This window comes from Hakea prostrata, unplaced genomic scaffold, assembly GCF_041222555.1.
Source record: "Hakea prostrata isolate BN-2017 unplaced genomic scaffold, UWA_Hpros_2 contig_108, whole genome shotgun sequence".
NCBI lineage: Eukaryota > Viridiplantae > Streptophyta > Magnoliopsida > Proteales > Proteaceae > Hakea > Hakea prostrata.
In genome coordinates this window covers 78,142-104,158 of record NW_028291227.1, presented here as the reverse complement: position 1 = coordinate 104,158, position 26,017 = coordinate 78,142, and the positions used below count along the sequence as shown (strand labels likewise).

The 26,017-nt window shown below is 39.0% G+C and overlaps 1 protein-coding gene across 3 annotated transcripts in view; it reads left to right on the top strand.

Annotated features, from left to right (window-relative positions):
* The first annotated feature begins 12,475 nt into the window (after positions 1 to 12,475).
* The window catches only part of LOC148998857 (uncharacterized), a 43,174-nt gene continuing 29,632 nt past the window's right edge, over positions 12,476 to 26,017 (top strand). The window contains exons 1-2 of one of the 3 annotated variants that reach the window (XM_089141660.1): positions 12,476 to 12,782; positions 24,873 to 25,042. In XM_089141660.1, coding sequence (XP_088997786.1) covers positions 12,650 to 12,782; positions 24,873 to 25,042 — 303 coding nt within the window. In that variant the 5' untranslated portion in view covers positions 12,476 to 12,649. The remainder of the gene's footprint in view (positions 12,783 to 24,872; positions 25,043 to 26,017) is intronic. The other 2 variants (XM_089141661.1, XM_089141662.1) reach the window with 2 other exon arrangements.

The window sequence follows — 26,017 nt, the reverse complement described above, 5'->3', positions numbered from 1 at the left end:
AGATAGACTCGCAGATGTGAGAGCCATAGCACCTTTTAGAGTGGAGAGATGTTCCACACACTTGGATGGGGTTGCATGCTCAATATGGATGAGTCAGCTTATCCTAAGCTCATTAGGTACTTCTACAGTAACTTGACCTTTGAGGAGAACATTGGTGGGGATGATACACAATTTACCATCACTTCCCAAGCTTGAACACGTTTCTATTGAGACACTTTCACGTATCCTTGGTGTGGCATATGTTCCTGGAAAGAGAAGATGGATCCCGCCAGGCGGTGATAATGACACACTTCGCTACACTAAACACTTCTTGATCTTCACCATGCTTTGTAATCAGGAATGTGACAAAGTCCACTGAGGTAGGTACATGCTTCCTTCTGCTAGAGTCATTTCTCTTATCGTGGGTAGGAATATTGTACCCATGGGAGGGCACTGGGATGAGATTTCTCTTATACAAGCTTTCGTCACCTTCACTCTATAAGTGGGGTACTCCCATTGACTTGGCCAATTAGTATTGAACTTACCTAAATACCCATGGGAGTGATTCGCTACCTTGCCAAGATCAGGTTTACAGAAAATCCATAACCACACACAATCAATAACATAATAAAAGGAGCAAGGGTTTAAAGTATTAAATATTATAGTCATTTTTTTAAAATATTATAGTCATTATAGTTATCTAAAAAGTTAGTCAACTGAAGTCAAATATAAGTATCAAGAAGTAAATGTGTTTTAAGTGTGTTTATTGATACTATCTTACCAACCAAACAAAAATATAAATAATCCCAATCAAAGCCACCACATTCCTAACACAAACCATCGACACTCAAAAAGATTGAACTCCATAGGAATAGTCCAAACACGGGCACAAGTCTCTATGTGCCTCAATATCTTCTCCTGCCAGTTCTCATAGCCCCCCCCCCAAAAGCGTTGAATTCTCTAGGAAAGTGGTGTCCTGATCATAACCTGTATAAGAATTTTATAAAAGGGTTCTGTAAGAGAATCTGTGACTCAGAAACTCATAACTCAGTAGTTACCCATCTTGACTCGGGAGTCAACTCAGTAGTTACCCACCTTGACTTGGCAGCCAACTCAGTGTTAGCAATTAGTGCGTTTACTAGTTTCTATAAAATTGTATGACCTGAATATCTTTCAATATATGAAATTCTAGTTTCATCATGGTATCAGGTTCGTAACAAGGCCTCTGCCCTTTTCTTTTTCTTTTCGATCTTGGTTGGTTTCATCATCTCCGTGATGTCTCTGTCGCCTGCTATGCTTCCGGCGTCCTCGCAGCTGGTTTTGTTACCGAATTTGTCATCGGCGCTTCCAATTAAGCTGAATGATTCCAATTTTCCTTTGTGGAGAGCACAATTTCTCCCTTTTCTCATTGGGTATGATCTGCTGAGGTATGTTGATGGGTCGTTTCCTTGTCCCTCTCTTCCAGCCACTGATTCGTCTCCAGAGGTTCTTGCATCTGGTTCTTCGACGATTTCTCTTTGGAAGAGACAAGATCAATTGGTGTTAAGATGGCTAATTGCATCGTTGTCTGAGGGCACTCTGCCTCACATCATTTCTGCTAAAACCTCGTCTGAAGCATGGGAAACATTGAACACAGTATATGCATCACACTCCAAATCTAGGGTTCTTGATTTGAAAGAACGGTTGTTTCATGTGCAGCGTGGCTCCTCTTCTATCTCTGATTATATTCTTCAGATTCGAAGTCTTGGTGATGCCCTAGCAGCAGCTGATACACCTGCTTCTGATGTTGATTTAGTTCTTGCCACTTTGAGGGGTCTTGGTGAATCTTTTGAAAGTTTTTCAACGTCTGTAAGACTTCGTGCAGATCCTATTTTGTTTGCAAATCTTTGTGGTCTTTTGTTAACTCATGAGTTGCATCTGAGTTCTTCGGCCTCTGGCTTCGTTAGTTCTATTTTAACTGCAAATATTGCTGCTACGAATGCCTCTGTTGATGGGAGATCTTGACCTTCTGCAAATCGAAATGGTATGTCATCTTCTGATTTTCGGTCTGGTAAGGGAAGAAGACCTTGGTTTTGTCATTCGTATGGCAGAAATTCCGGTCGCTTTGTAGGTGGTCGATCTGCGGGAAGATCTATTTCTTTCTCTGATCATTCTAGTGCAAATGGTTCTAGTTCTGGGGAGAATTTTTCTCCCTCTTTTTTACATGAGCATCGGCCAGTATGTCAGTTGTGTCAAACACCTGGTCACTTGTGTGCCCAATGTCCTCAACGCTTTAATCATGCGTTTGTTGGTGAGTTTTGTTGTGCTTCTACCATTTCTTCATCAAAATTGCTCAGTAATGGTTCTGCTAAGAATTTCTCTTTCAATTCTTTAACATGGATTTTGGATACTGGGTCTAATAGTCACATGACTGTAGATCCTGCTCATCTGGCCATTCATGAGCCTTACACTGGTGCAGAGAGTGTTTTTGTAGGTAATGGTTGTCCAATTCTGATATCTCATATTGGTAGTTCAGTAGTTGCAGCTTCACGACATCAGTTTCTTTTGTCAAATGTGTTGTGTGTTCCTGATATTAAATATAATTTGCTATCTGTCTCAAAGTTCTCACTGGATAACAATGTATGCTTTGAATTTTTCTCCAATTCCTTTGTAATCAAGGACAAGAGGACACATTCGGTGTTGTTGAAGGGGATTGCTATTAATGGTCTCTTCACTATGCTCTTTTCAAGTGTTGATCAACAGCCATTCTCCAAGTCTTCTGTGCAGCAAACTGTTAACAATTTTACTAGTCTTGCTGTGTCTACTGTTGATTGGCATCAGCGGCTAGGACACCCAGCACCTCCAAACACTAAACAAATTATGCAACAACTTGGTTTGCCAGCGTCTGTTTTTCCTAGTTGTGATGCTTGCAAGTGTTCTCATAGTCATAGACTACCATTTTTGTTGTCTTCTTCTGTTAGTCGTATACCACTTGACCTCATTCACACAGATCTGTGGGGACTTGCCCCAATCATCTCTTTTGATGAGTTCAGATATTATGTGGTGTTTGTTGATGATTTTACTAGGTATACATGGTTGTATACTCTACGGAATAAATCTGATTTGTGTGATGTCTTTTTGCGGTTTAAAGGCCTGGTTGAGAATTATTTTTCTTTGAATATCTGTTGTTTACAAAGTGATGGGGGCACAAGGTTTCAATCTCTCTCTCGGGTGTTAGTAAATAGTGGCATCACTCATCGTCTCTCTTGCCCATATACACCGCCACAAAATGGTGTTGCCGAGCGCAAACATTGCCATATTTTGGAGTCTGGTTTGGCATTGATGTTTCAAGCTTCTTTACCTCAGAATTTATGGACTGCTTGTGTTAGAACAACAGTATATCTTCTTAATAGACTGCCATTGGATAAGTTTGGCACTAAGTCTTCTCTTGAGGTTCTATTTCAGAAACAACCTGCTTACAATGAATTAAAAGTATTGGGATGTCTCTGTTATCCTTGGCTTCGGCCCTATACAGCTTCAAAGCTTGAACCTCTTTCCAAGCCATGCGTCTATCTTGGGTATCATTCTTCATATAAAGGCTATTTATGCCTAGAACCCACAACTGGGCGAATCTATACATCTCGGCAGGTTCAGTTTGATGAGAATATTTTTCCTTATAGAAAGCTTGTAAATTCTTCTTCATTGCCTTCTGCACCTGAATGGCTTTCGGTTGTCTCACCCACACTAATACCTTGTAATTCCAATTGTTCTTCTGTAACTGAAAAGTCATTTTGTTGTAATGGGCCAAATCCTTTGGCTGGGCCTTCTATTTGTAATCCATATGATGTATTTTCCCCAACCCCATTACATATTAGTGAAAATACCCCAACCCCACTTGTCGTTGTTGGGCCTCCAGCTGCTGATGGGCCTACTGTTGGCTTTCCAGTGGGCTGTTAGGTATCTCTGCCTAGTCCGAGCATGGTTGAAGTTGGCCAAAGCGATGCTAATCCTAGCCACATTTTGACTAGTGGGCCTCATTCTACACCACTTGATTTAGCCAATAATCATGTGGATTCCTCAAATACTCAAGATATTCCCACGGGTCCTTCTACTATAAACAATGATCCAGTTGTCTCTTCTCACATTCCACTTATTCCATCTAGTTCTATGAGTAATTTGGATTCAGTTCATTCAATGACTACTAGATCTAAGACTGGGTCGCTCAAACCAAAGGTCAATTTTAGTCTTGCTGCCACGGTTCAAGACTTGGAAGTACCCACTTGCTACTCAAAGGCTGCTTTATCTCATCATTGGCGACATGCCATGCACGAAGAACTTAATGCACTTGTTCAAAATGGAACATGGATTCTTGTTCCCTCAACACCCTCCCAAAATGTCATTGGTTGTAAATGGGTGTTTCGTGTTAAGAGAAAGCCTGATGGGTCCATTGAGCGTTATAAAGCTCGTCTTGTTGCCAAGGGATATCACCAACATCCGGGCTATGAAGTTGGGGATACATTTAGTCCTGTTGTGAAGCATACAACCATTTGCCTTATCTTATCCATGGCTATTCAACATGATTGGCCTATAAGACAATTGGATGTTTCTAACGCTTTCCTGCGTGGAAATCTTGATGAAACTGTCTTTATGGCACAACCTCCTGGATTTGTTGATTCTGCTTATCCATCACATGTTTGTCAACTTAAAAAGTCCTTATATGGGCTTAAACAGGCACCTCGAGCTTGGTATCATCGGTTGACTTCGTTTGTTCTTTCTCACGGGTTTAGTGGAAGCAAGACTGATACTTCGTTGTTTTATTACAAGACGGATTCCGTTACCATCTATTTTCTTGTTTACGTGGATGACATCATTATCACGAGGGAATGACCCTGTCTCTGCTATTTCTTCTTTGATAAAGGCTCTTGCTACAGAATTTGCCATCAAAGATTTGGGAGACTTACATTATTTTCTTGGGATAGAAGTGACTCGTTCTTCTGAGGGTTTGTTTATGTCTCAAAGAAAATACATTACTGATTTGCTTGCACATACTAGCATGGGTTTGGCCAAGTCAGTCTCTACTCCTATTGCATCAGGTGTTAGTCTTTCTTTAAGTGATGGGACCTTATTATTTGATGGGACTGAGTAACGTCATACGGTTGGGTCATTACAATATCTTGCTAATACCCGTCCTCAAATTGGTTTTGCGGTCAATCGCGTGGCTCAATTTATGCATGCTCCCACGGATACTCATTCGAGTGCCGTAAAGCGGATTCTTCGTTATCTTAGTGGTACTTCTACTGTCACACCCCACCCAGCCGGTTTCCAGACACGCCCGAATACCCGTGGGGCTATACTCTCCGCAGGATCTCGGTTCGCGGCCAATCCATAACAACAATATTATATAGCATAATCCAAGAGCAAGAATATAAAAAAAAGTAAATCTAAGGTTATTACAACGGAAGTCTCAAAGTCAAACGACGATCTAACAACAGAAAAAGGAGGAAACAACCTAAACCCAACCCAAGTAAAAGAAACTCCAAGCCTCAGAATGGCTAGAATCCAAAATCACAATCTGCACAAGTACACATCCCATCATGCATCTCCGTATTCTCGCTCGCTAGTCCCACATAGGACTCTACCAGCAGCAGACTCTCCAAGTAATATGAATCGTCACAACCTGCAACAGAGTCTAAAGAAAAGACAATATTCACAGAGGATGAGTTCCACAGAACTCAGTGAGTCTAACATATCATACATCATGCATTCATCATGTACACACACACATATCAGCATATACAGTCGATGAATAAAAGAATGAACATGAAGATATGATTATAACTTTTACCATGTAGTCTCTACAGTAGACACGCTTTAAGATAACACTCCAGCCTCCTCTGGGTAGTCTCATCACTCACCCTCAACAAGAGATGTCTATTGGGTTCACCGCGGTAGTTGGGTCCTGTCACATCAACCATGGTTGGGGATTAGGTCAACACTCTCTCACATCACCATTGGCTTGAGAACTGGCGCGTGTCAAGGATTTACTCTAGCCCAATGCAAAGTCACTATGTCTCGTGCTACATGTGATCCGGATACTTTTCCTCATGCCTAAGCGCCCTTTTGGTCCAATATCGTTCTCACCTATGAATGGAATCCTCAACGGGAGGCATCTATTGGATCCCATTCCTTAACCCTGTAGTCATCTACATATGCTAGGGTGGATGCCGTCATGTCCCCTCACGTCGCCTAACCGCCGTCTTTTGGGCGATCACGAGGTCCGTTCTAACACATGTCACTATACCATTGCATGATACCGTGGGTCTGTTTGATGCACACAGAACCCCATCTACTGATATCACGGGTCACTCGGCTTCAATACCCCTACCGAAAGGGTAGTAGCACTCACGGGATTCTTAACCACATGCATCTAGACAACCACACCGACTATGAAAAGTGCTCTGGACATCAGAGGACAGTGCCCCATACCATAGCCGCTAATAACCCAAGCTAGGAATACCAAGATATATAGGTAAACCCCATTTCACAGTCACATACATTCATATGCATCAATCAAGTGAAATAACCAATCACATAATCACATACGATTTACCTTTAATCATTCAATCAGAAATACAGTATGATACGCAGGATTCTCGAGATTATAGAAGGTAACAGAAATTATCATGCAATACTACATTATTCACAGTCCAAATACACAATGATATTACATAATATATGCGATGTTATCCTCACCTGTTAATCGAGAATTCACGCATAAAGTCCCACAAATTCACAAAATTAAGGAATGCCCAATACCCAATTAACCTAGCAAATAAACAAGCTAAATTAGATTTATATCGGGATTCAATTTGAACACAGATAAAATGTGGGTTAACCGGGTCTTAATTCCAATCCAACAAGGTGGGTCAACTCAGTCCCAAATTGACCCGGTTAACTCGGCGGGCAGCTCACCGAGTCAACTCGGTCGAAAATGCTCGGTTTAGCACGAGGTTCAAAGTAGACGTGTGCAACGGCCGTGCGAATCTTTCTATGGAGTTAGAAAGTTATTTCCTCAACCTAAGCCCTCCCATATCACATTTAAATGAAATTACCCATAAAAAACCTCATAAATTTGGGCCAAAATTAGGTATGTTGAAGCAGACTTACCTCTTTACGCTATCTAACTTCCAAATCGCGATTCCGCACCGTCAAACCACACAAACTCTTCCTCCCCAAGCTTTTTCTCCTCTTCTCTCTCCTCTCCCACGAGTTCACCCTCCTTCAAATCCAAAAATCCCGAATTTGGGTGATTGGGGTGGTTAAAAAGCTTTTAGGAGGTGAAATGACCATTTTGCCCTTCACTGAAAAAGGACCGGTCAGATAATTTATCTTACCGCCTCCATCCGACCGCCCCCATATCTTCTTCATCCGAAGGTCAATCTCGATGAGTTTCGGAGGGTAGGTACCTTATACAATTACCAACTCAATGGTATATTTTATTTGAGATTTGAAGTCCTCTTGCATAGGTTTCTAGGCACACCAAAATGTCACTTTAATGCCTTCAGGAGTACTTTTGTCTCTCCTGGTGAAGTCAAACAAAGTGCCCGGGTCTTCATCACTGTCATTCAAGTCCATATGATCAATTTCTGAACTTTTGGGCTCAACTCGGATGATCAAGAGTTGACCTCATCCTGAACTTCGGGTACACCGACCTGAAATGCCGGATTTTTAGGTTAGGATTTTTAGGGGTCTCACATCTACTATGGGGATCTTTTTTTCTCAGAAATCTTCTATGTCTTTATCTGCATATTCTGATGCCGATTGGGCGGGGTGTCCTGATGATCGGCGGTCTACCACGGGATTTTCTGTTTTTCTTGGCTCTCATCTTATTTCCTGGTCCTCTCGGAAACAATGCACAGTTTCTAGATCTTCTACTTAAGCTGAATATCGTGCCATAGCATCTATGTCTACCGAGTTGAATTGGATTCATTCCTTACTTGGTGAGATTGGAGCGTTTCTTCCATCTGCTCCTCAAGTTTGGTGTGATAATATTGGAGCCACTTACACGACCTCTAATCCTATCTTTCATGCCCGTACTAAGCATGTGGAGATCGATTTTCATTTTGTTCGTGATCTCGTTTCTTCTCGCTAGCTTATCGTCCGATACATTTCTACTGTTGATCAGTTGGTAGATCTCCTCACTAAGGGACTTCCTCGTGCCAGGTTTACTTTTCTTCATGACAAGCTCACGGTGATTGATCCATTACGCTTGAGGGAGTGTGTAAGAGAATCTGTGACTCAGAAACTCATAACTCAGTAGTTACCCATCTTGACTCAGGAGTCAACTCAGTAGTTACCCACCTTGACTTGGCAGCCAACTCAGTGTTAGCAATTAGTGAGTTTACTAGTTTCTATAAAACTGTATGACCTGAATATCTTTCAATATACGAAATTCTAGTTTCATCAGGTTCTCATGAGGGATGAGTTCAAACGAACTCAACGAGATCAACAATATAATATACCACACATTAAACACATGTATAAAGTTATGAAGCACAAATGAAATGTAAACATGTAATGTAAATGCGAGTTTTCTCGTATGAATCTAATTGTACCTTTTCATTCTTCTTCCTATTGCCTTAAGTAATCCCCCCTTCTTTTCTATCTTCCCAAATTTGACTTCTTTGTACCTTTTCATTCTTCTTACTTATTTCACTTTGACTTTCTTGGTTTTTCAAATCTGGGAGTTTTTGTTCAAAAAGGGGGAAAAAAAGAGATAAAATTTGAAAAACCCTAAACCAACCAAAAGCTATAAAATATTTGTAAAAAAGCACAAATAAGTGATTCACCAATCAATTTATAATTCAACAATTTAACGTTTTGAGGTTTTTTGTGCCCTTTTTTGTTGATTTTCTGCCACGTTTTCTCAGTGTCTTGGCATGGAAGACTCGTAGAGGATGGGGCAGAGAAAGGGAACTGTACATGAAGTAGCGCTACCAAAGAATGGGAAAAGATAGGCAGCGGCTGTAATAGAACCTTGTCTCCCTAAAACTCGATCACTCTATATCAACTTACAAGTCTCCAACTAGTGAGGAACAACCCTACCTTGTTTCCTCTTGAATTTAAGTAAAAGGTTTGTAATTTTAAAGGATTATTGATGTCTTCATCCATTTTGAAGACTTTATTGCAAATCAAATTACTCTTCTGATAATGGAGAAATCTCATGGCTCGAAGTTTGCAGTTTCGATCCAAAGAAATCTTGGATCTTTTTTTTTTTTTTCCCTCTTCTTTCTTAAATAGAAAATCTTAGATTCGAGGAACCAAGAAAATCAAGACGAGACAAGGAAGAAGAAAGAAAAGGGTATTGTACAATATAAATTTAATCTAGGAAGACAAAAGAGAGACATAGAGAAACTTAGGTCAATGTTCAACACTAATCAAAGTTCAATGTGTGGGTTTGAAAATGTAAATCTTAAACATTAGAAGCCCCAATGATGCAACTTAAAAAATTGTTATTCACACTTAAACCCAACGTATTCATCTACAAGCATTGAATCTTTTGTTTCTTACCACAAAAAAATAAAAAAAAATAAAAAAAATCTTTTGTTATATATGTATCGCAATCTTAACCGTGGTGTGACTATAAAAAATGTTAAGGCATTTTTTTTAATTTTTTATCCAAGGTTCATCCGGGCCAGCTTGCATGCACCACAACTACATTCTCAAGGGAGCTTTTATAATTATATAATCCATGAAAATGTTAAGGCATTTTAGCTAAACCCAAGGGGTGGTTCAGCTGGTAAAAAGAAACAATATCTCCAAGTAAGAGGTCAAGTCAGAGTTCGAATCCCCTTGAGACCAAGGGCGAATCTTCGCTTATACGGACCTATTGAAGTTTCATCTATGTCATTTTTAGTCCAAATAAACGAACACTTTGCATTTACCTTCCCTAAGGTATCTAATAAGATCAATTTAAGACAAATTGAGATTTTTATGACCAAAACCATCATATCTATTCTACCGTAAGATTCATATTGTGTCTTCACAATTAAATCCAACGGTGAAAATTAAAAGAGTGGGATATTTGCATTTTGTAAATTTATGAATTATTAAATTTTCGAATATAAAATCAAATAGGGGTGGGTTCACTTGGAAACACTATTTTTTATTTCACACTTTAAGGACTTAAAGTGTCTTTATTTACTTCACCAAAATTTTTTTTCTTCTTAATTTACAAAACCAACCCCTTATTTACACTCTCAAATCCGTCTTGATTTTGCTTGCCCAGATTCTCCGCCACTAAAAGCTCGAGAGCCTAATTAAGCTGCTGACGCTTTCATGGGTGATTTTGTAGCCTTCGAAGGTGACTTTGGCTCTTTACTAGCAGCTTTCTCTGTCTTTTTCTTAACATAAGAGGGTTAATGTTAAAGAACACCTCCGTATGCAATCGTTACACCAGCTAAAAGCTTCCCAAGCTCCTCATCGTTCCTCACCGCTAACAAAATATGGCTTAGTATAATTCTATTCTTTTTATTGTCCCTGACTGCATTTCCAGCCTACTCCAAAACCTAAATTCACAATTGAAATATTCAAATCAAAATCAAACAGAAATAAATTACACAAGTTAAATTCAATCTCACGCTTGAGAAGTTGGAATGTGGGACAATAAGCAGGAGTAAAAAAAAATTCTTCCCCAAAAAAGAAAGGGTCAAGAAGTGATCAATCGCGCTAATAAAACTTATTTATAGAACCAAAGGTAAAAGATTGCTATAAGTAGAGCATCAAAAAGAAAAAGCAGTTGAAACTGAAGAGATCTACAGCAGTGGCGGACCCAGGATGCAATAGTGGGGGGGCCGAAGAATGAAAGCCAGTAACCTTCCTATTTGGGGTCTCACCGCTAAATTATTTTATTAAATTAAAGAATAGACCCCACTATATTTTGTGGGGCCCACACATATTTGAAAAAAATGATAAATTATTAATAATGATATTTTTTTTCCGGCAAAATATAGGTAAAATTAAAGCAACAATATAAAAAAAAATATACACATGACTTCAACCCTAAAAAGTTAAATGCAAACCAAAAATTTTTTTAGGTAAGAGATGCAAATCAATGGTAGTTAGTTACCTACTAATTATAGACATTTTATTCACAATACAAAATCAAATAACAAAAATTGCAAAAGAAATAAATAAACATAGAATATAAAATCAAATTAAAAAGAATAACAAAAGAAAAGAGAGAGAAAAAAAAGAAACAATGAATAAATTGAGAAAGAGAAAGAAACTTAATTGTGGAGTAGATTTTTTTTCAGATTTTCTTAAGCCACGCTTATAGAAGGGGAAGAGAATAAATAGGAAAAAAAGAAGATAGAGGAGAGGAGATAAGAGAATAAATAGGGATTGAAGAGTTAGTTTTTAATTAGAAATAACATTTTGATTTTTAAATACCTAATAAGATTTTTTTTTCAAAAATTTCCTTTAACCCACGTTTATAGAGAAGAGAATAAATAGGAATAAAAAATGAGAGAGAAGAGAGGGGAGAATAAATAGGGATTGATAGATTAGTTTTTTATTAGGAATGACATTTATACCCATCATTTTACTTTTTAAAATTGTTCATAATATTTGGGGGGGCCAAATAGTGACATTTCACATGTGGGAAGAGAAAAAATCGAAAAAATTAAAGGAATTAGGGGAATATGGATAAAATTTTAAAAAATCCGGGGGGGGGGCCATGGCCCCCTCCGGCCCCTTCATAGGTCCACCCCTGATCTACAGTACCTTAGCTGCTAGATATTCACGTACGGTTGCCAGATACACCGGCGCACCAGTTCCGACGCTAAACAAGAGCGATTTGAAAGTCGGGTGAATGAGGGGTTGATTTTGTAAATTAAGAAACTTTAAATCTTAAAATGTAAAAAATAAAAAATAGTTTTTATAAGTTAACCCATACTATTTGATTTTATATTCAAAAATTTAATAATTCATAAATTACAAGATGCAAATACCCCCACTCTTTTGACTTTTACCGTTAGATTTAATTGTGAAGACATGATGCAAATCTTACTGTAGAAAAGATATAAAGGTATTTTAGTCATAAAAATCACAATTTGTTCTTAATTATTCTTATTAGATATCTTACAGAGGCAGATGCAAAGTGTTCGTTTATTTTGACTAAAAATGACATAAATCAAATCTCAGTAGTCTGGATGAAAATTACTGTGTAGAAAAATTATTTGCATTCCCCTCTCCAAAAAAAATGACAGTGTATTTTAATTGACTTATTCAGTAGCACTTGAAAAACAAATGCAAAGTATCATTTTATTTTGGCTGAAAAGGTCTTTTGTCAAACCTATCGGACCCAAATGAAAATTACCTTAGTTTTACTTTTACAGTTTTACCCAAAAAAAAAAAAAAAAAAAAAATGAGATACTTGTTTAATCATTCTGTTGGCCAGAATTCCAACGTTATCTTTCTTCGAGTGGTGGTCAGTAGCTCCCTCATAGTCACCAGTAGTGGACAGTAACGGCCCAAAGCCTCAAAAGTCACTGTAAAAGAAAGTCGTTAATTTCTTTCTTTTTGGTAAACAAGAACTCGTCAATTAATCACACAGATTTCAGTTTCTGCGGTGTTTACAACGGTTGCTCTGATCTTTCTGCCTTTTGGAGCAGTTCTTGTGAAAACTCAAATGGCTGTGGTTTTGGGTGTTACTGTTTCTCCATCACTGCTTTTATTTGACATTTCTGCCCGCGGGTTGTCTTCAATAGCAGGATCAGAAAGAGGCCTTCTTCTTCCCTCTTCATTGTCTCGTAGAGCTCTAGGTAACTTGTTTTTTTCTTTTTCATTCCTTATTTACAAGTGCGTTCCTCTTTTGGTCTTGAGCGTGTAATATGGAGCTATTATAGTGAGAAATGCTGAATGATTTACGATGGAAACCGTCTCTCCGGGATAGAATTGAATAAACTTCTTGAATGCATTTTCATTCTGCAATAGAAAATTGGTCTGCGCCTTGAGTTCAGATGGGAGGACAAAGATTGCTTGGAGCTAGAATCACCATTACACGCTCAGTCTTAGAAGCCCGAGCCTTGAGGAGGTTAGTGGATATGGTTGTAATGGGCAACAGTGTGCAAAATCTTATTATTTTGGTTTTAAGTATAGTGGATGCAGAGGGTATGTGCTTTGGTGGATATGGCTGATGCTAGGATTGGAGATCCCCCTTTGGGCCTTCCTTTTCTGGGCGAGGTTGGGATTGGGATACTAACTTGAAAGGCTAATATTAGAGTTCAAAAACTTCTCCTGATGAATAAGTGCAGAAGCTGCACAAGTTTTAATCTCTCACTCAGACTTAAAGTAGTAAAGGAAATAAGAAAATGACACAAGAAAAATACAAGAATTTTACAAGACTTTTGGGGTGGTTTGCCCAACTTCCATGTGTCTACTATCATGAAGGTTAGAAAAGCTCTTGGATTTCCATGGCTTTCATTGCTTTCCTATTAATGTAGCCCTGAATTGAGACGCTCAATCAACGAAGCTGCCAAGAGCTAATGAAAAACATAACCAGCTTAGGGTTTTTGGGTAGGGGCTGTAAAGGGTTTATGGTTTCTAGGTCTGATATGGAGATTTGGCTTTTTGGACAAGGCACCATAGCTGTTAGTATAGGTTGAAGTTTAAGGCTCAGTGGAGGCTTCCTAAAAATTATAAGTTGAGTGACGATGGGAAAGACAATGTCAAAGGAGGGGTTTCTAGGGTGATATGGGCTGGGTTTTGATTGAGTGAAGCGGATGATGAGGTATCGATAAAGGTGATTCTCATGGTTGGTGATGAGTTATGTTGATTTCAGTTTCGGGAAGGAGAGATAAAAAATCAGTGCCTTAATGTCATAAAAGAAGGAAAAAAAAGAAGGTGAATTGGTTCAAGATTACCTTGTTGGAGGGGGGTGGGGGGTGGGGCTTGTAGTTGATAATTGAGGGGTTGGAATGGATAGTGAATGCTGAATCCTCGGCCACAGCAGGAGCTGGCTTAACTTCACCAAGATCCCTAAAATAGTCCTCCCTACTTGGAACTGATGAAGGCTAACCCTAATCTTACTTTGATTAATCATATGCAAAGGAATCAAACAAAAGCTGACAAAAACTGAACTAGTGGTCTGCAATTCTTCCCATCAAACTGGGGGGTTTAGATAGGCTTACAACTGAAGTCCTAATAGAATTAGTACTTTGTAACTTATTCCTAAAAGGACTCAACACCTATTCCCATAAAGACTCAAAACTAATGACTCATGATTGGACTAAATAACCAACTCTTCCAAGTAGCCAGCCTAAATCACAATCTGCTTTACATGACTGAAAGACTGTAATCAGAAGATTTAAATAAAACACTGATAAGACCTAACAGGACACATGTCCCTGACTTAAGTTGGCAGTCATGTAAAGCTTTGAAAAGAGAAACTATGGAAAATCGTACATACTTCTAGTCTTGCTGGCTGGCAAGCTTGCGTCTTCTCTTGATGTAGGTCTGCGGGTTTTCACCTCCTATACAGCAGTTAAACCCTTACAAGTTGTAGTTTTTCCATGGCTCACGATGAACCCAAAGTTCCCTAAAATCACACAGAAACTTGTGAAATTATCACCATGTGATACTTCTTGTGTACCTGAACCTCTATATTACGGAAACAGCAGTTTCAAAACTTTTATACAAGTGAGAGAACAAGAATACAACATAATAAAAAAGAAGATCTTAATGTTTCATAAGGTCATGAATAGAAAAGTAGAAGAACAAATCTATCACAAACGTTAAAAGCCAAAATATTAAAACAAATACTTGATGAAAAACCCATTGACAATGTTGTAGCAGTTGCTATTTGAATATCTGGGCCCCCCTTTACTTAGACCAAAGGTGTCATGAAGTAAAAACCTGAGGTTCAAGCAAAAGCACTGCATAGACAACTGTTCAGGTAACTGCTGCTGACCTTCAATGGTCTAAAATGTGGTCATTCGATCTCCAACAGTCAGAAGTGTATCAGTTGGAATTTCTGCCATGCAGGTGTCTCTACTGGTTTGCTGACATTTGCATGAGTCAGGCAGACATCTGCGAAGGATCTTGGACATCTTGCAGATGTGCTCTGGCTCAGAGACCCAGTTTATGCCTGACATTTTCTAGGCATCTAAATGACCATAGAGCTTTGGACAACTGCAATTATAAAGAAAAGCTAGCTGGATGGACATTTACTGAGTTAGGTACTGTTTATGCTCCAAACCACCAAGCTGAAATTGACCGTGAACAGTGGGTTCAGAGACGGTCCATAAAACCAATACTGGCTAGCTTGAGTGAGCCACCAAACAAACAAGGTTTATGTAGTAGGTGGTTTGGAACTATGCTTTCTCCATTTCCACAATTAAAAGGGGTGAGGGAGGGGCAACTATGCACACTACCAAAAGGAAGTGGAACATGATTTCAATTCAAAATGGTGTGCAAAAGAACTTGACTCTCAAGGATAACTACCCCAAAGTAAGAAGAAGAAGAAGGGATCAATCAATCAGTGGTCAAACTGACTTATTTTATTTGTATTCCTTCCCTTTTTATTTCATTGCTATGGCATTCTAGGAGTAGGTGATGTCCCAAATTCTAGGGTTAGGGTTTATGGAAATATTTCCCTAGAATTAGGGTTAGCCCAGAATCCTTCTTGTTGAACCAGCAGTTGGATACCCGAACCTAGGGTTTAAAGGTTGCTAATAAACCTAAATGGGATGGATAAAATTGTTAAATATGAGTTGGATTATTATGGGTTGTGGATATGGAGAAGAAGATAAATTTTGGGTCTAAACAGATATACTTTGAGATAACAAGAGATGGGCAACTGTGTTATGGGTGAGGTTGATTTGGTTTAACAAAACTAAATAGTTTGGTACGAGAATAGTTAGGGTTTTGACAAATCCCTATGGGATGACCTTGAAGTACTGATGTATCCAGCCCCAGCCAGCCTCACTCAAAGAGGGTCCAAGCTCACCCGTGAGCCTGGCCCAACCAAGGGGGCCGAATCCATCCAAGGGTAGATTGGTCATTTCCTACCCCTGGATGGAGTATTAATGGTGACTAAGTCCAGTCTAATTAGTTAAGTCAGTTTGTTTCCTAACTTGGAGTCTTACTGTCTTAGTGGTTTGAGTAATTGTGGTATTTGTTTGTTTCCTTTTGGGTTTGAAATTCCAGGTTGGCAAGAGTCTTTTTGGGTTGTTTTAAATTATGAAAGAGTTGCTTCCTTTAAGGAGAATCTTGAGTTGTTATTTCCTTTTAAGGAGTCTTATCTTTAGTTGTTTTTAATTAGGAAAGAATTGTTTCCTTTAAGGAGACTTATTTGGAGTTTGTTTCAAATTAGGAAAGAGTAGTAGAGTCTAGTTGGGTATTGAGTGGCTATAAATATCCTTGTCCTCTATTTATTTTGGCAGTCTTGAATATTGAATAAAGTTGAGTTTTGAGAATTGTGAAGTAGTGGGATCTTAAGGGACACCCTGCGGCTGGGTATTGAGAACCATTCTTCATCCTTCAAGCTTCATTCACTGATTCAAGCATTCAACACAGAATTTTTTGCAAGTCTTCAATCACAAGTGAGTAGAAACCCCATCCCCAACCCCAGTCTTCTCTACTTCTGTCCGCAATCTCCCAGCCCTTCCCCCTCAGTTTTCAGACCTTCAGAGCAGCCTTAATCCCATCGCAAATCACCTCTTCCCCTTCTCCTACTGTCCTAGCAGGTTCCAGCCCCTTTCCCTTGCATCGGAAGCCCTCCCCTCCCCTTCTTTTGTCCCACTGTCTTCATGTCTTATCACTAGTAGGATTACCCTATTCCTTAGTCAATTCATGACCATTCTGCCTCTAACAGAGTCATCCTTACCTGTAGAACTAAGATATAATCAGTTTCACCATAACAGCCCCTAGTTTTGGAGTTGAAAATTTTCTGCACTTCATCTTCCTCGCAGAGAAGTCGCAGAATTTTGGAAATTTTCAGAATTTTCTAAAACATCCCAAACCCTCTCCCCACCTTTCCAATTCTGTCCTAGCCTATAGATTACCAGCACCTAAAACCTACAGAGCCAGCAGCCTAGCCCCTTTTAAACCCTAGCTGAAATCTCAAGAAAGCCTAGTTAGTTGCTGTAACCCTTATTGAAGATCCTGGAAGCTAACCCTAGCCCTGGGTTTGCATCAGGTACCCAAAATCAACCTAGGGTTGAAAGAAATAGTGGGGATGGATTTGGGAAGGTTTAGGGAAACTATGGGCTTAATCTCCGATGGAAGGAAGGGTTCTTCGTAGGTTCTTGGGCAGTCTTTGTTTCTCTCTTCTTTCTTTTCTTTCTTTCTTCTTTTCTTTTCTTTCTTCCTTCTTTTCTTTTCTTTCCTCTTTCTTCTTTCTTTTCTTTTTCTTTTCTAGTTTTTCAGATCTGCTGCAAGACAAAGAAGGGAGAAAGAAAGGGGACCGAATGGAAGAAAAGGATGGGGAGGGGTGACGTAAGGTTAGGGAAGGGGTTTCATTGATGCCGCAGGGATGGGGGGAGGGTTTTTTGGTGGCTGCGATGGATGGGGGAGGGCTGCAGGTGAGAGAGGGGGAAGGGGAAGGGGACAGGGGTTGCTATACTTGTGAAGGTGCTAAACTGTTGACTTGATGCTGGAGATTGGAAGAAGTTGGAACATGAAGAAGATCTCTCAAAACCTCAACTGTAGCCCTCGCTAGAAGGCCATAATCCTTTCCCTCAATTCTCAGATTTTTATTCAATTCAACTTGAGTTTACAATGAATAGGGTGGTCTATTTATAGCCTTAAAGTGGAGGGAATGACTTAGATTCCAACTGGGAATTAAAACACTGACTCAACTAGGGAATCCTTTATAGATTAAGATCCGTCCTTACAACCAATTATATAACAGCCACACAAATAAAGAATTTAACTTGCATAAATATACCTAACTATCCATAAGGAATCTTAACAGATTCTTAGTGGCATTCCAACTCTAACTAGGACTCACTTGACCAACTCAAACAAGGGATTAAAACAGACTTGGACTCCAAAATAAAACAAAATTACTGTGAATAAAATAATCTACTAATAGGAGGGGACAATGATCAAATTGTCCCTAGGGAGTTTTGGCCAGCCCCCACTTGGGTTGGGCCCCAAGGCCCAAAATTAGGGTTTCGGCTAGGGGGGAATTTCATGCTTACATCAGTAGGCGTCATTTAATCTTCTTCGAAACCCCCCTTCCTTTTGTACTTATCAATACCTTAGGATGATTGATTAAAAAAATTAATGTTTTGGTCATTCAGGCTCATAGATTTCTTTATTGTCTGTTGAAGTATACGTAAGTTTGGGATTTTTACTGTTCGCGTTACTGTTCACGTGAACAGTAAAAAAGCTTTTACTGTTCACGTTACTGTTCACGTGAACAGTATTATGCTATTGTTTTTATTCTATTTTCTATTTCTAATGTGGGAGATTTGCTACATAAGTTTTGGGAGTTTTTAGAAAGCATAGTTTCTATTTTGGTGGTAGTTTCTATTTTCAGAACTTTCTATTTTAGGAGTTAGGAAGTTATTAAAACTGTAATTTTTTGTTTCCTTTTTCTAGAGGACAATTACTTGTCTCTCAAGTTGTATTAGATTCATTGGAAACTATAAATAAAAGGGCTCTGTGATTCTAGACTCTTTAGCTAAGAATTACAGGCCTTTTCTACTGGTTCTTCATCTCTCTTCTCTTCTTCTTCTTCTTCTCTCTTTTCTCTGTTCAATTTCAACTGCTATTTTGATTATTTAAAGCTTATTTTCTAACATGGCATCAGAGCTTTTTGGAATCAAAATCGTGTTGTTCTCAATATTCTCTTCTGAAGTTCTTTTTTTTTTCTTCCTGTTTTCCTTGGTGTGCAACCACTTAATGCTGTATATTATGGACTGTTAGATCAGATATTCATGTAAACTAATCTTCTCTACCTATTACCTTACTCTTACACGTTCCAGAACTTGGATACCTTTGTTACCTCTTTTTTGCTGCAAACCTTTTTTTTTTCTTTCTCCTATTCAGTCCTAAGGTTGCAGAATTTTTTTTTTGTGCTCATTCTACTTTAAGTTTTGGAAAACTGATTTGAGTAATATCTACCTCAGTTTAATGTCTTCACTTACACGTGACTCAATCATGAGTACGGCTGAATCAAAAGGATCTCAAGGAGATCATGTAAACATTCAAATTACATCTATCAAGCTCAAAGTTAGTTCTAATTACTTGTTGTGGTCACAAGCAGTTCGGGTGTACATACTTGCAAAAGGTAAGCTTAAATTCATTGAGAATGAACTTCCTGCTGAGACTGACGAATCCTATTTTAGTTGGATCCAAGATGATGCAATCATCAAAATTTGGATGTGGAATAGTATGGAACCTGATATTGCAGCGAATGTTATGTTCCATAAGACTGCAAAGGGAATATGGGATGATTTGTAAGAGACTTATTCCCAAGCTAAAAATATGACTCGGATTTTTAGTATTTATGAAAAGCTATTTCAATTTCAGCAAGCTAACAAGTCTCTGCAGGATTATTACAACTCCTTTAAAGGCATGATGGAGAAGTTGAATGTCTTTCAACCTCTCACCACTGATATAGAGAAGCTTAAGGCCCAACAGAATGAATTTTTTCGTGTCTAAGTTTCTTGCAGGATTGAATCCTGAACTGAAATCTATCAAAGGACATCTTCTTGCTGGTGAGCATGTCCCTAATCTTAGTGAAGCATATTCTAGACTTCAACGTATTGCCTTGCCTGAAGGGAGTTCTCCAAAAAAAAGTTCTAAAGTAGAAAATTCAGCCTTCACTACCTCTCGTGGAAGGGGACGTGATCGTGGTTCAGGGGGAGTTAGCAGATCTTCTGGAGGTCGTGGTGTTCAATTGTCTGATAAAACATCTCGACTTTGTACTCATTGCGGTAAAACAGGGCACTTAGTGGAAGCTTGTTGGGCAAAACATGGAAAACCAGAGTGGGCCAAGCACCCTGCCAATCATGCCGTTTCTGATGGTGGTACTGATACTGTAGCCAACAACGATAGTGGTTCTGGATCTTCTTCAGGGGACTTGTCTAAGACTCTAAGAGATGATGTAAGCCAAATCCTTCGCCGATTGCAAAATATTGAAACTGGCGCTTCCACATCCACTAGTACTTCTGTGGCCACACTTTCTCATGTAGGTAACACAACACTTCTCACTTCTACTCCCACCCCTTAGATCATCGATTCAAGGGCCTCTTCCCACATGACTGGTAAGTCATCACTTTTTAGCTCTTTTTCTAAATCTACCACTAAAAATTCTGTTGTCATAGCTAATGGGACTTCCACACCTATTCTAGGCTCTGGAAGTGTTTCTCCTACACCTCTTACTTTATCATCCGTACTTCATCTTGCTAACTTTCCTTTTAACTTATTATCTATTAGTCAATTAACTAAAGCACTAAACTGCTGACTTTTACTCCCACTTATTGTGTTTTCCAAGACCTTCACACAAGGAAGACGATTGGTGGAGGGTGTGAAAGGAACGGACTCTACTATCTGAAATATGCTACCCCTATTGCGGCTCTTTCTGATGATTGTGTAGATGCTCTCCAGTAGCATTGTCGTTTAGGCCATCTGTCTTTACTTAGATTAAAAATTCTATTTCCTTCTTTTAAATCAGTGTCTAGATTAAATTGTGAAGCGTGTGAGTTAAGGAAGCATCATTGTGCCACCTATCCTCCACGCTTTATCTCTCGTAGTGAGTCCTTATCTTCTCTTGTTCATTCCGATATTTGGGGCCCTTGTAGAATTAGTAATAAGCATGGTTTTCGATATTTTGTTACTTTTGTGGACGATTTCTCCCGTCTTACATGGTTGTATCTTTTAAAGGATCGGACAGAGTTCTTAACTACATTTAAAAGTTTTATTTATGAAATTCGGACTCAATTTTCTCTTTCTATTAAAATTTTTCGGTCTGATAATGCTTTAAAATATGTGCAACATGATATATCTAACCTGTGTGATTCTCTTGGAATGATTCGTCAAACCAGTTGTTCATTCACTCCCCAACAAAATAGAGTGGCTGAACGCAAAAGTCGTCACCTCTTGGAGGTTGCATGCGCTATTTTGATTTAGATGAATGTTCCCAAGAGTTACTGGTGTGATGCGGTTTTGATTGCTGGTCATTTAATTAAACGCATGCCTATGCTTTTGCTTTCTGAAAAAACTCCCTTTTCAATTGTTTTTCCTGATAGAGAACCGTTTTCAGTTCCACCCAAAATTTTTGGTTGTGTGTTTTGTTCACATACCGCATCCTTTGGATAAACTTTGCCCCCGTTCTATTAAGTGTATTTTTCTTGGGTACTCACGTACTTAAAAAGGTTTTCGCTGTTATGATCCAATTCTTCGCAAACAATTTACAAGTGTGGATGTGACCTTTTTTGAAGACACTCCTTATTATCCTAGTCAATCTGTGTCTGTTGAAAACTGTGTTTTGGATGATACTCCTCCTATTCCCTCTTTAGTTCCTTCCACTAGCAATGTTCTTCTACAGGTTTATCAGCGGAGACATAAGTTGGCAGAACATATTGTGGATAGTAGAGTTCCTCCTAACAATATTAGCGGCTCTCCTTTAGTGGAGCCTGAAGCTGGCTTACAGATGTTCCTTCTTCATCCTCTCCACCGGCGGATTCTTCTAATGGAGATCCCACTCCGCCTTCAGATGACTTACCAATTGCTTTAAGGAAAGGTACTTGTACTTGCACTTTACACTCTAACATTGTCCTGTTTCCAATTTTGTTTCTACCTCTCATCTCCCTCCTAGCTTTCGTTGCCTTGCTTTGTCTATGTCTGCCGTTCATATTCCAACCCATCCTACCGAAGCTTTTAAAATTCTTGGCTGGAAAGCCGCTATGGATGTGGAAATGAATGCTTTACATTCTCGTCATCCATGGTCTTTAGTCAACTTACCTCCTGGGAAAGATGTGGTCCGCTGTTGGTGGGTGTATACTATTAAGTACCATTTTGATGGTACGGTTGAAAGGCTTAAGGCTTGCTTGGTGGCTAAGGGCTATACACAAACATATGGTGTAGATTATTTTGAGACTTTTTCTCCTGTGGCAAGACTTAATTCTGTCCGTGTTTTGATATCTTCAGCTGTGAATTATGATTGGCCTCTTTTTCAGCTTGACATAAAAAATGCATTCTTATATGGTGATCTTCATGAAGAAGTTTACATGGAGCAACCTCCAGGGTATGTTGCTCAGGGGGAGGACAATGTTTGTGTTTATAGGCTTCATAAAGCGATTTATGGACTCAAACAGTCTCCACAGGCTTGGTTTGAGAAATTTAGCAAGACTGTGGAGTCTTTGGTTTTGAACAATGTTATTCTGATCACTCTATGTTTGTTAGACGGTAGGGTGATTGTGTTGTCATTATGGCAGTTTATGTTGATGATATTGTCCTTTCAGGCAATGATGTTGATGCAATCCATATAGTTAAGACACACTTACAAAAATCTTTCCAAACCAAAGATTTAGGTGATCTACAATATTTCTTGGGGATTGAAGTGATCCGCAGTAAACAAGGAGTAAGTTTGTCACAAAGAAAGTATGTGTTAGATCTTTTGACTGAGACTGGCATGCTTACTTCTAAACCTAGCGACATTCCCATGGATCCTCAGTTGAAGTTAGGACGTGATGATGGTGACTTGTTAGATGATGTCCATCGCTACAAGAGTCTTATTGGGAAACTTATTTATCTTACTGTTACTCGTCCTGATATTTCTTATTCTGTTGGTGTGTTGAGTCAGTTTATGCAATCTCCTAAGAAGGCCCATTGGGACGCAGCGATGAGAGTGCTTCGGTACCTCAAGAGTGCGCCCGGAAAAGGGCTCATCTATCGACCAAATCGGAGTATGGACTTTGTTGCCTTTTCTGATGCAGATTAGGCTGGATCCGTCATTGATCGCCGGTCAACCACAGGTTATTGTACTTTTCTTGGTGGAAATCTTGTGACTTAGAAGAGTAAGAAACAGTCCACCATTGCTCAATCTAGTGCTGAAGCTGAGTATAGGGCTATGGCCCACACCATTGCTGAATTGATGTGGCTTCGTTCATTGTTAGAGAAATAGGATTTCCAGTTTTTGCCCCTATGAAAATGTTTTGTGATAATCAGGCAGCCACTTACATTGCTAGTAATCCAGTGTTCCATGAGAGAACAAAGCATATAGAGGTAGATTGTCACTTTGTGCGTGATGCAGTCAAGAAGAAGTTTATAGCAACTCCTTTTGTGAGCTCTACTGACCAACTAACTGATCTGTTCACCAAAGCTCTGTTCAGACCAAGTTTTCAGTCTATCTATTGCAAGCTGAGCATGGGAGATTTGTATGCTCCAGCTTGAGGGGGAGTGTTGAAGTATACGTAAATTTGGGATTTTTACTGTTCACGTTACTGTTCATGTGAACATTATTATGTTATTGTTTTTATTCTATTTTCTATTTCTAATGTGGGAGTCTTGCTACATAAGTTTTGGGAGTTTTTAGAAACCATAGTTTCTATTTCGGTGGTAGTTTCTATTTTCAGAACTTTCTATTTTAGGAGTTAGGAAGTTACTAAAGCTGTAATTTTTTGTTTCCTTTTTCTAGAGGACAATTACTTGTCTCTCAAGTTGTATTAGATTCATTAGAAGCTATAAATAAAAGGGCTCTGTGATTCTAGACTCTTTAGCTAAGAATCACAGGCCTTTTCTACTGGTTCTTCATCTCTCTTTTCTCTGTTCAAGTTCAACTGCTATTTTGATTATTTAAAGCTTGTTTTCTAACATTGTCTATTTGAGATATTGTAGAAAAAGTTCTTGGAGCAGTTAAGGCTGGAGTTTTACCTGCAATCAGCCCGTTCTTACATCCAGACCTTTTTTGGAGACTAGCTCCCATTGATTGGCCTGTCAGCTGGGGGGGGGGGGGGTCAACAGGTATAAAACCTTTAGGTCTTTACTAACTTATAGTTGAATTTAAGAATATGAGAGATTTTGCAATAGGGGATTAAAGGGATTGCAAATGAAGTTCAAATCCTATGCCTGTTGGTGTTTCCTTGTTCACAATGCTTCCAAAACATGGTTTCTTTGGCCTGGGTATGGGTGAAGCAAATGTGAGGCTAGAATAGCAAGCTAACTATCCCCAATTATCCACAATAAATTGAATCAGCCATCTAACAATGAATCCTAGCTGCAGGGTATAAACCAGACCAAAAATCAGAATTCAGGAATAGGCTGGAACTGTTCATTTGTTAGCTCAACATAACAGCTCGGTGATTTTTCTATGAAAGCAACATTTAAAAGTGTGTTTCTTCATAGTCATCGGCCTGGGCTTGAGGAGTGAGTTGAGAGTTACTGCCATTGTTATGAATTCTCTTTATTGTTCACTGCTGAGTAGGTTATGTGTATATTCACATAAAGGTATACTCCAATCGGTAGTTTATTCCTCTGCACTCTCTTCCTTCTTCTTGGACTTTTGGTTGGTTGTAATCTAAAACTGTCAGAAATAGGATTCCCAGGCTGTAGGTGTTGCTGGAGTAGTAGTTGAACTTTGATGAGAGTTATCAATTCATTGAGGATGAGTTAAATCACCTTGTGGATATGTTCTTTCTGTTACCTGAGACATTTGCTTAAGAAACCTGTTATTTGTTTTATTTTTATCAAATGAATTTTTATTATCTTTATGTTCCTTGCTTGCTTGCAGGTTCATCCTATGATGAAGTAAATTCTGTTGCATATTTAAACAAAATACCGAAAAAGTCCTTAGAAAGTACCTTACAGTAGATGGAGAAATCAACTCCTTTGAATTACACAAGATTATGGCCCTGTTGTGTCCTTCTTTCTTTTACTTGGTCTACTCTGACTACAGACAGTTGCTAAACTAGTTCTCACAGGAAGAATAAATTTTCAAAGCTCACATTCAACAAAGGATTCAGCTTTTCGAGCAAAAGACACCTTCAGCACGATATCAAGGAAACCATTCTGTACAATCCCAAGAAGCAGCAGCCAGTCATCATCTAATGGCACAGAACAGGACCCAAAGGTATGTGTAGCTGAACTATTGCTGAGCACGACTTGAAGTTTTGTATAGCAAAGTATTCTCTTGATTGATCCAATTTATTCTACAAAATTGGGACAATATTTGTGCAGTTTGGTGGTGATCAGCTTTAAGCTATTATTTTTTTTGCACTTAAACAGATAATTTAACCAGAGAGTTCAGGATGAGGTTTCTTGGTGTATGCTTTCTACTAATAATATTGTTTTGGTAAATGAGAAACGAGTAGAGATTGGCACTAACTGAATCCAGGTCAAATGGGGTGGGTTGGGGTGGGGGTGGGGGAGTGATTTAGTTTCTCAATTTCTGTCGTTAAACAAAAATCCAAATTGTTTTTGCAATCTCACCTCACCTCACTAGAATGTGGCCAGCTCCACCAAGATCGCAAATCCACTTTGCACAATAGGGATTGGACTTCCACGGTAAAATAGATAGTTGCACGTGATGTATGTGGTTCAACTCACAGTGTCTGAATGTTACTCCATGGAGTAATACCCCTCATGGTTATCTATTGGCTCTAGAGACTTCTCATTTTAACATGCAGCCTGTATGGCCAAGATATCCTTACCCTCCTACTTCAACCTATACCTCAGTGAGGCTAGGACTTCACCCCGTTTACAATAAGACATTGGCCATCCCAACAGTCAAAATAATAATTGAATACAAACCCAACCCAATCAACTCTAGGCTTTTCAGAATATGATCAAGAATAAAAACAATAGCCTAGAACAACAAGGATTTATAAATGTATTTTTACCTCCTTAGAGATAACACCTTATGTTTGACAAAAAGACTTGGGATAGATGAGCCCTTTTTCAGGCACACTCTTGAGGTACTGAAGATTGCTTCATCCCAGTGGGCCTTCCTGGGAGACTGCATAAACTGACTCAACACACCAACAAAATAAGAAATATTAGGACAAGTAACAATAAGATAAATAAGTTTCCCATTAAGACTCTTGGA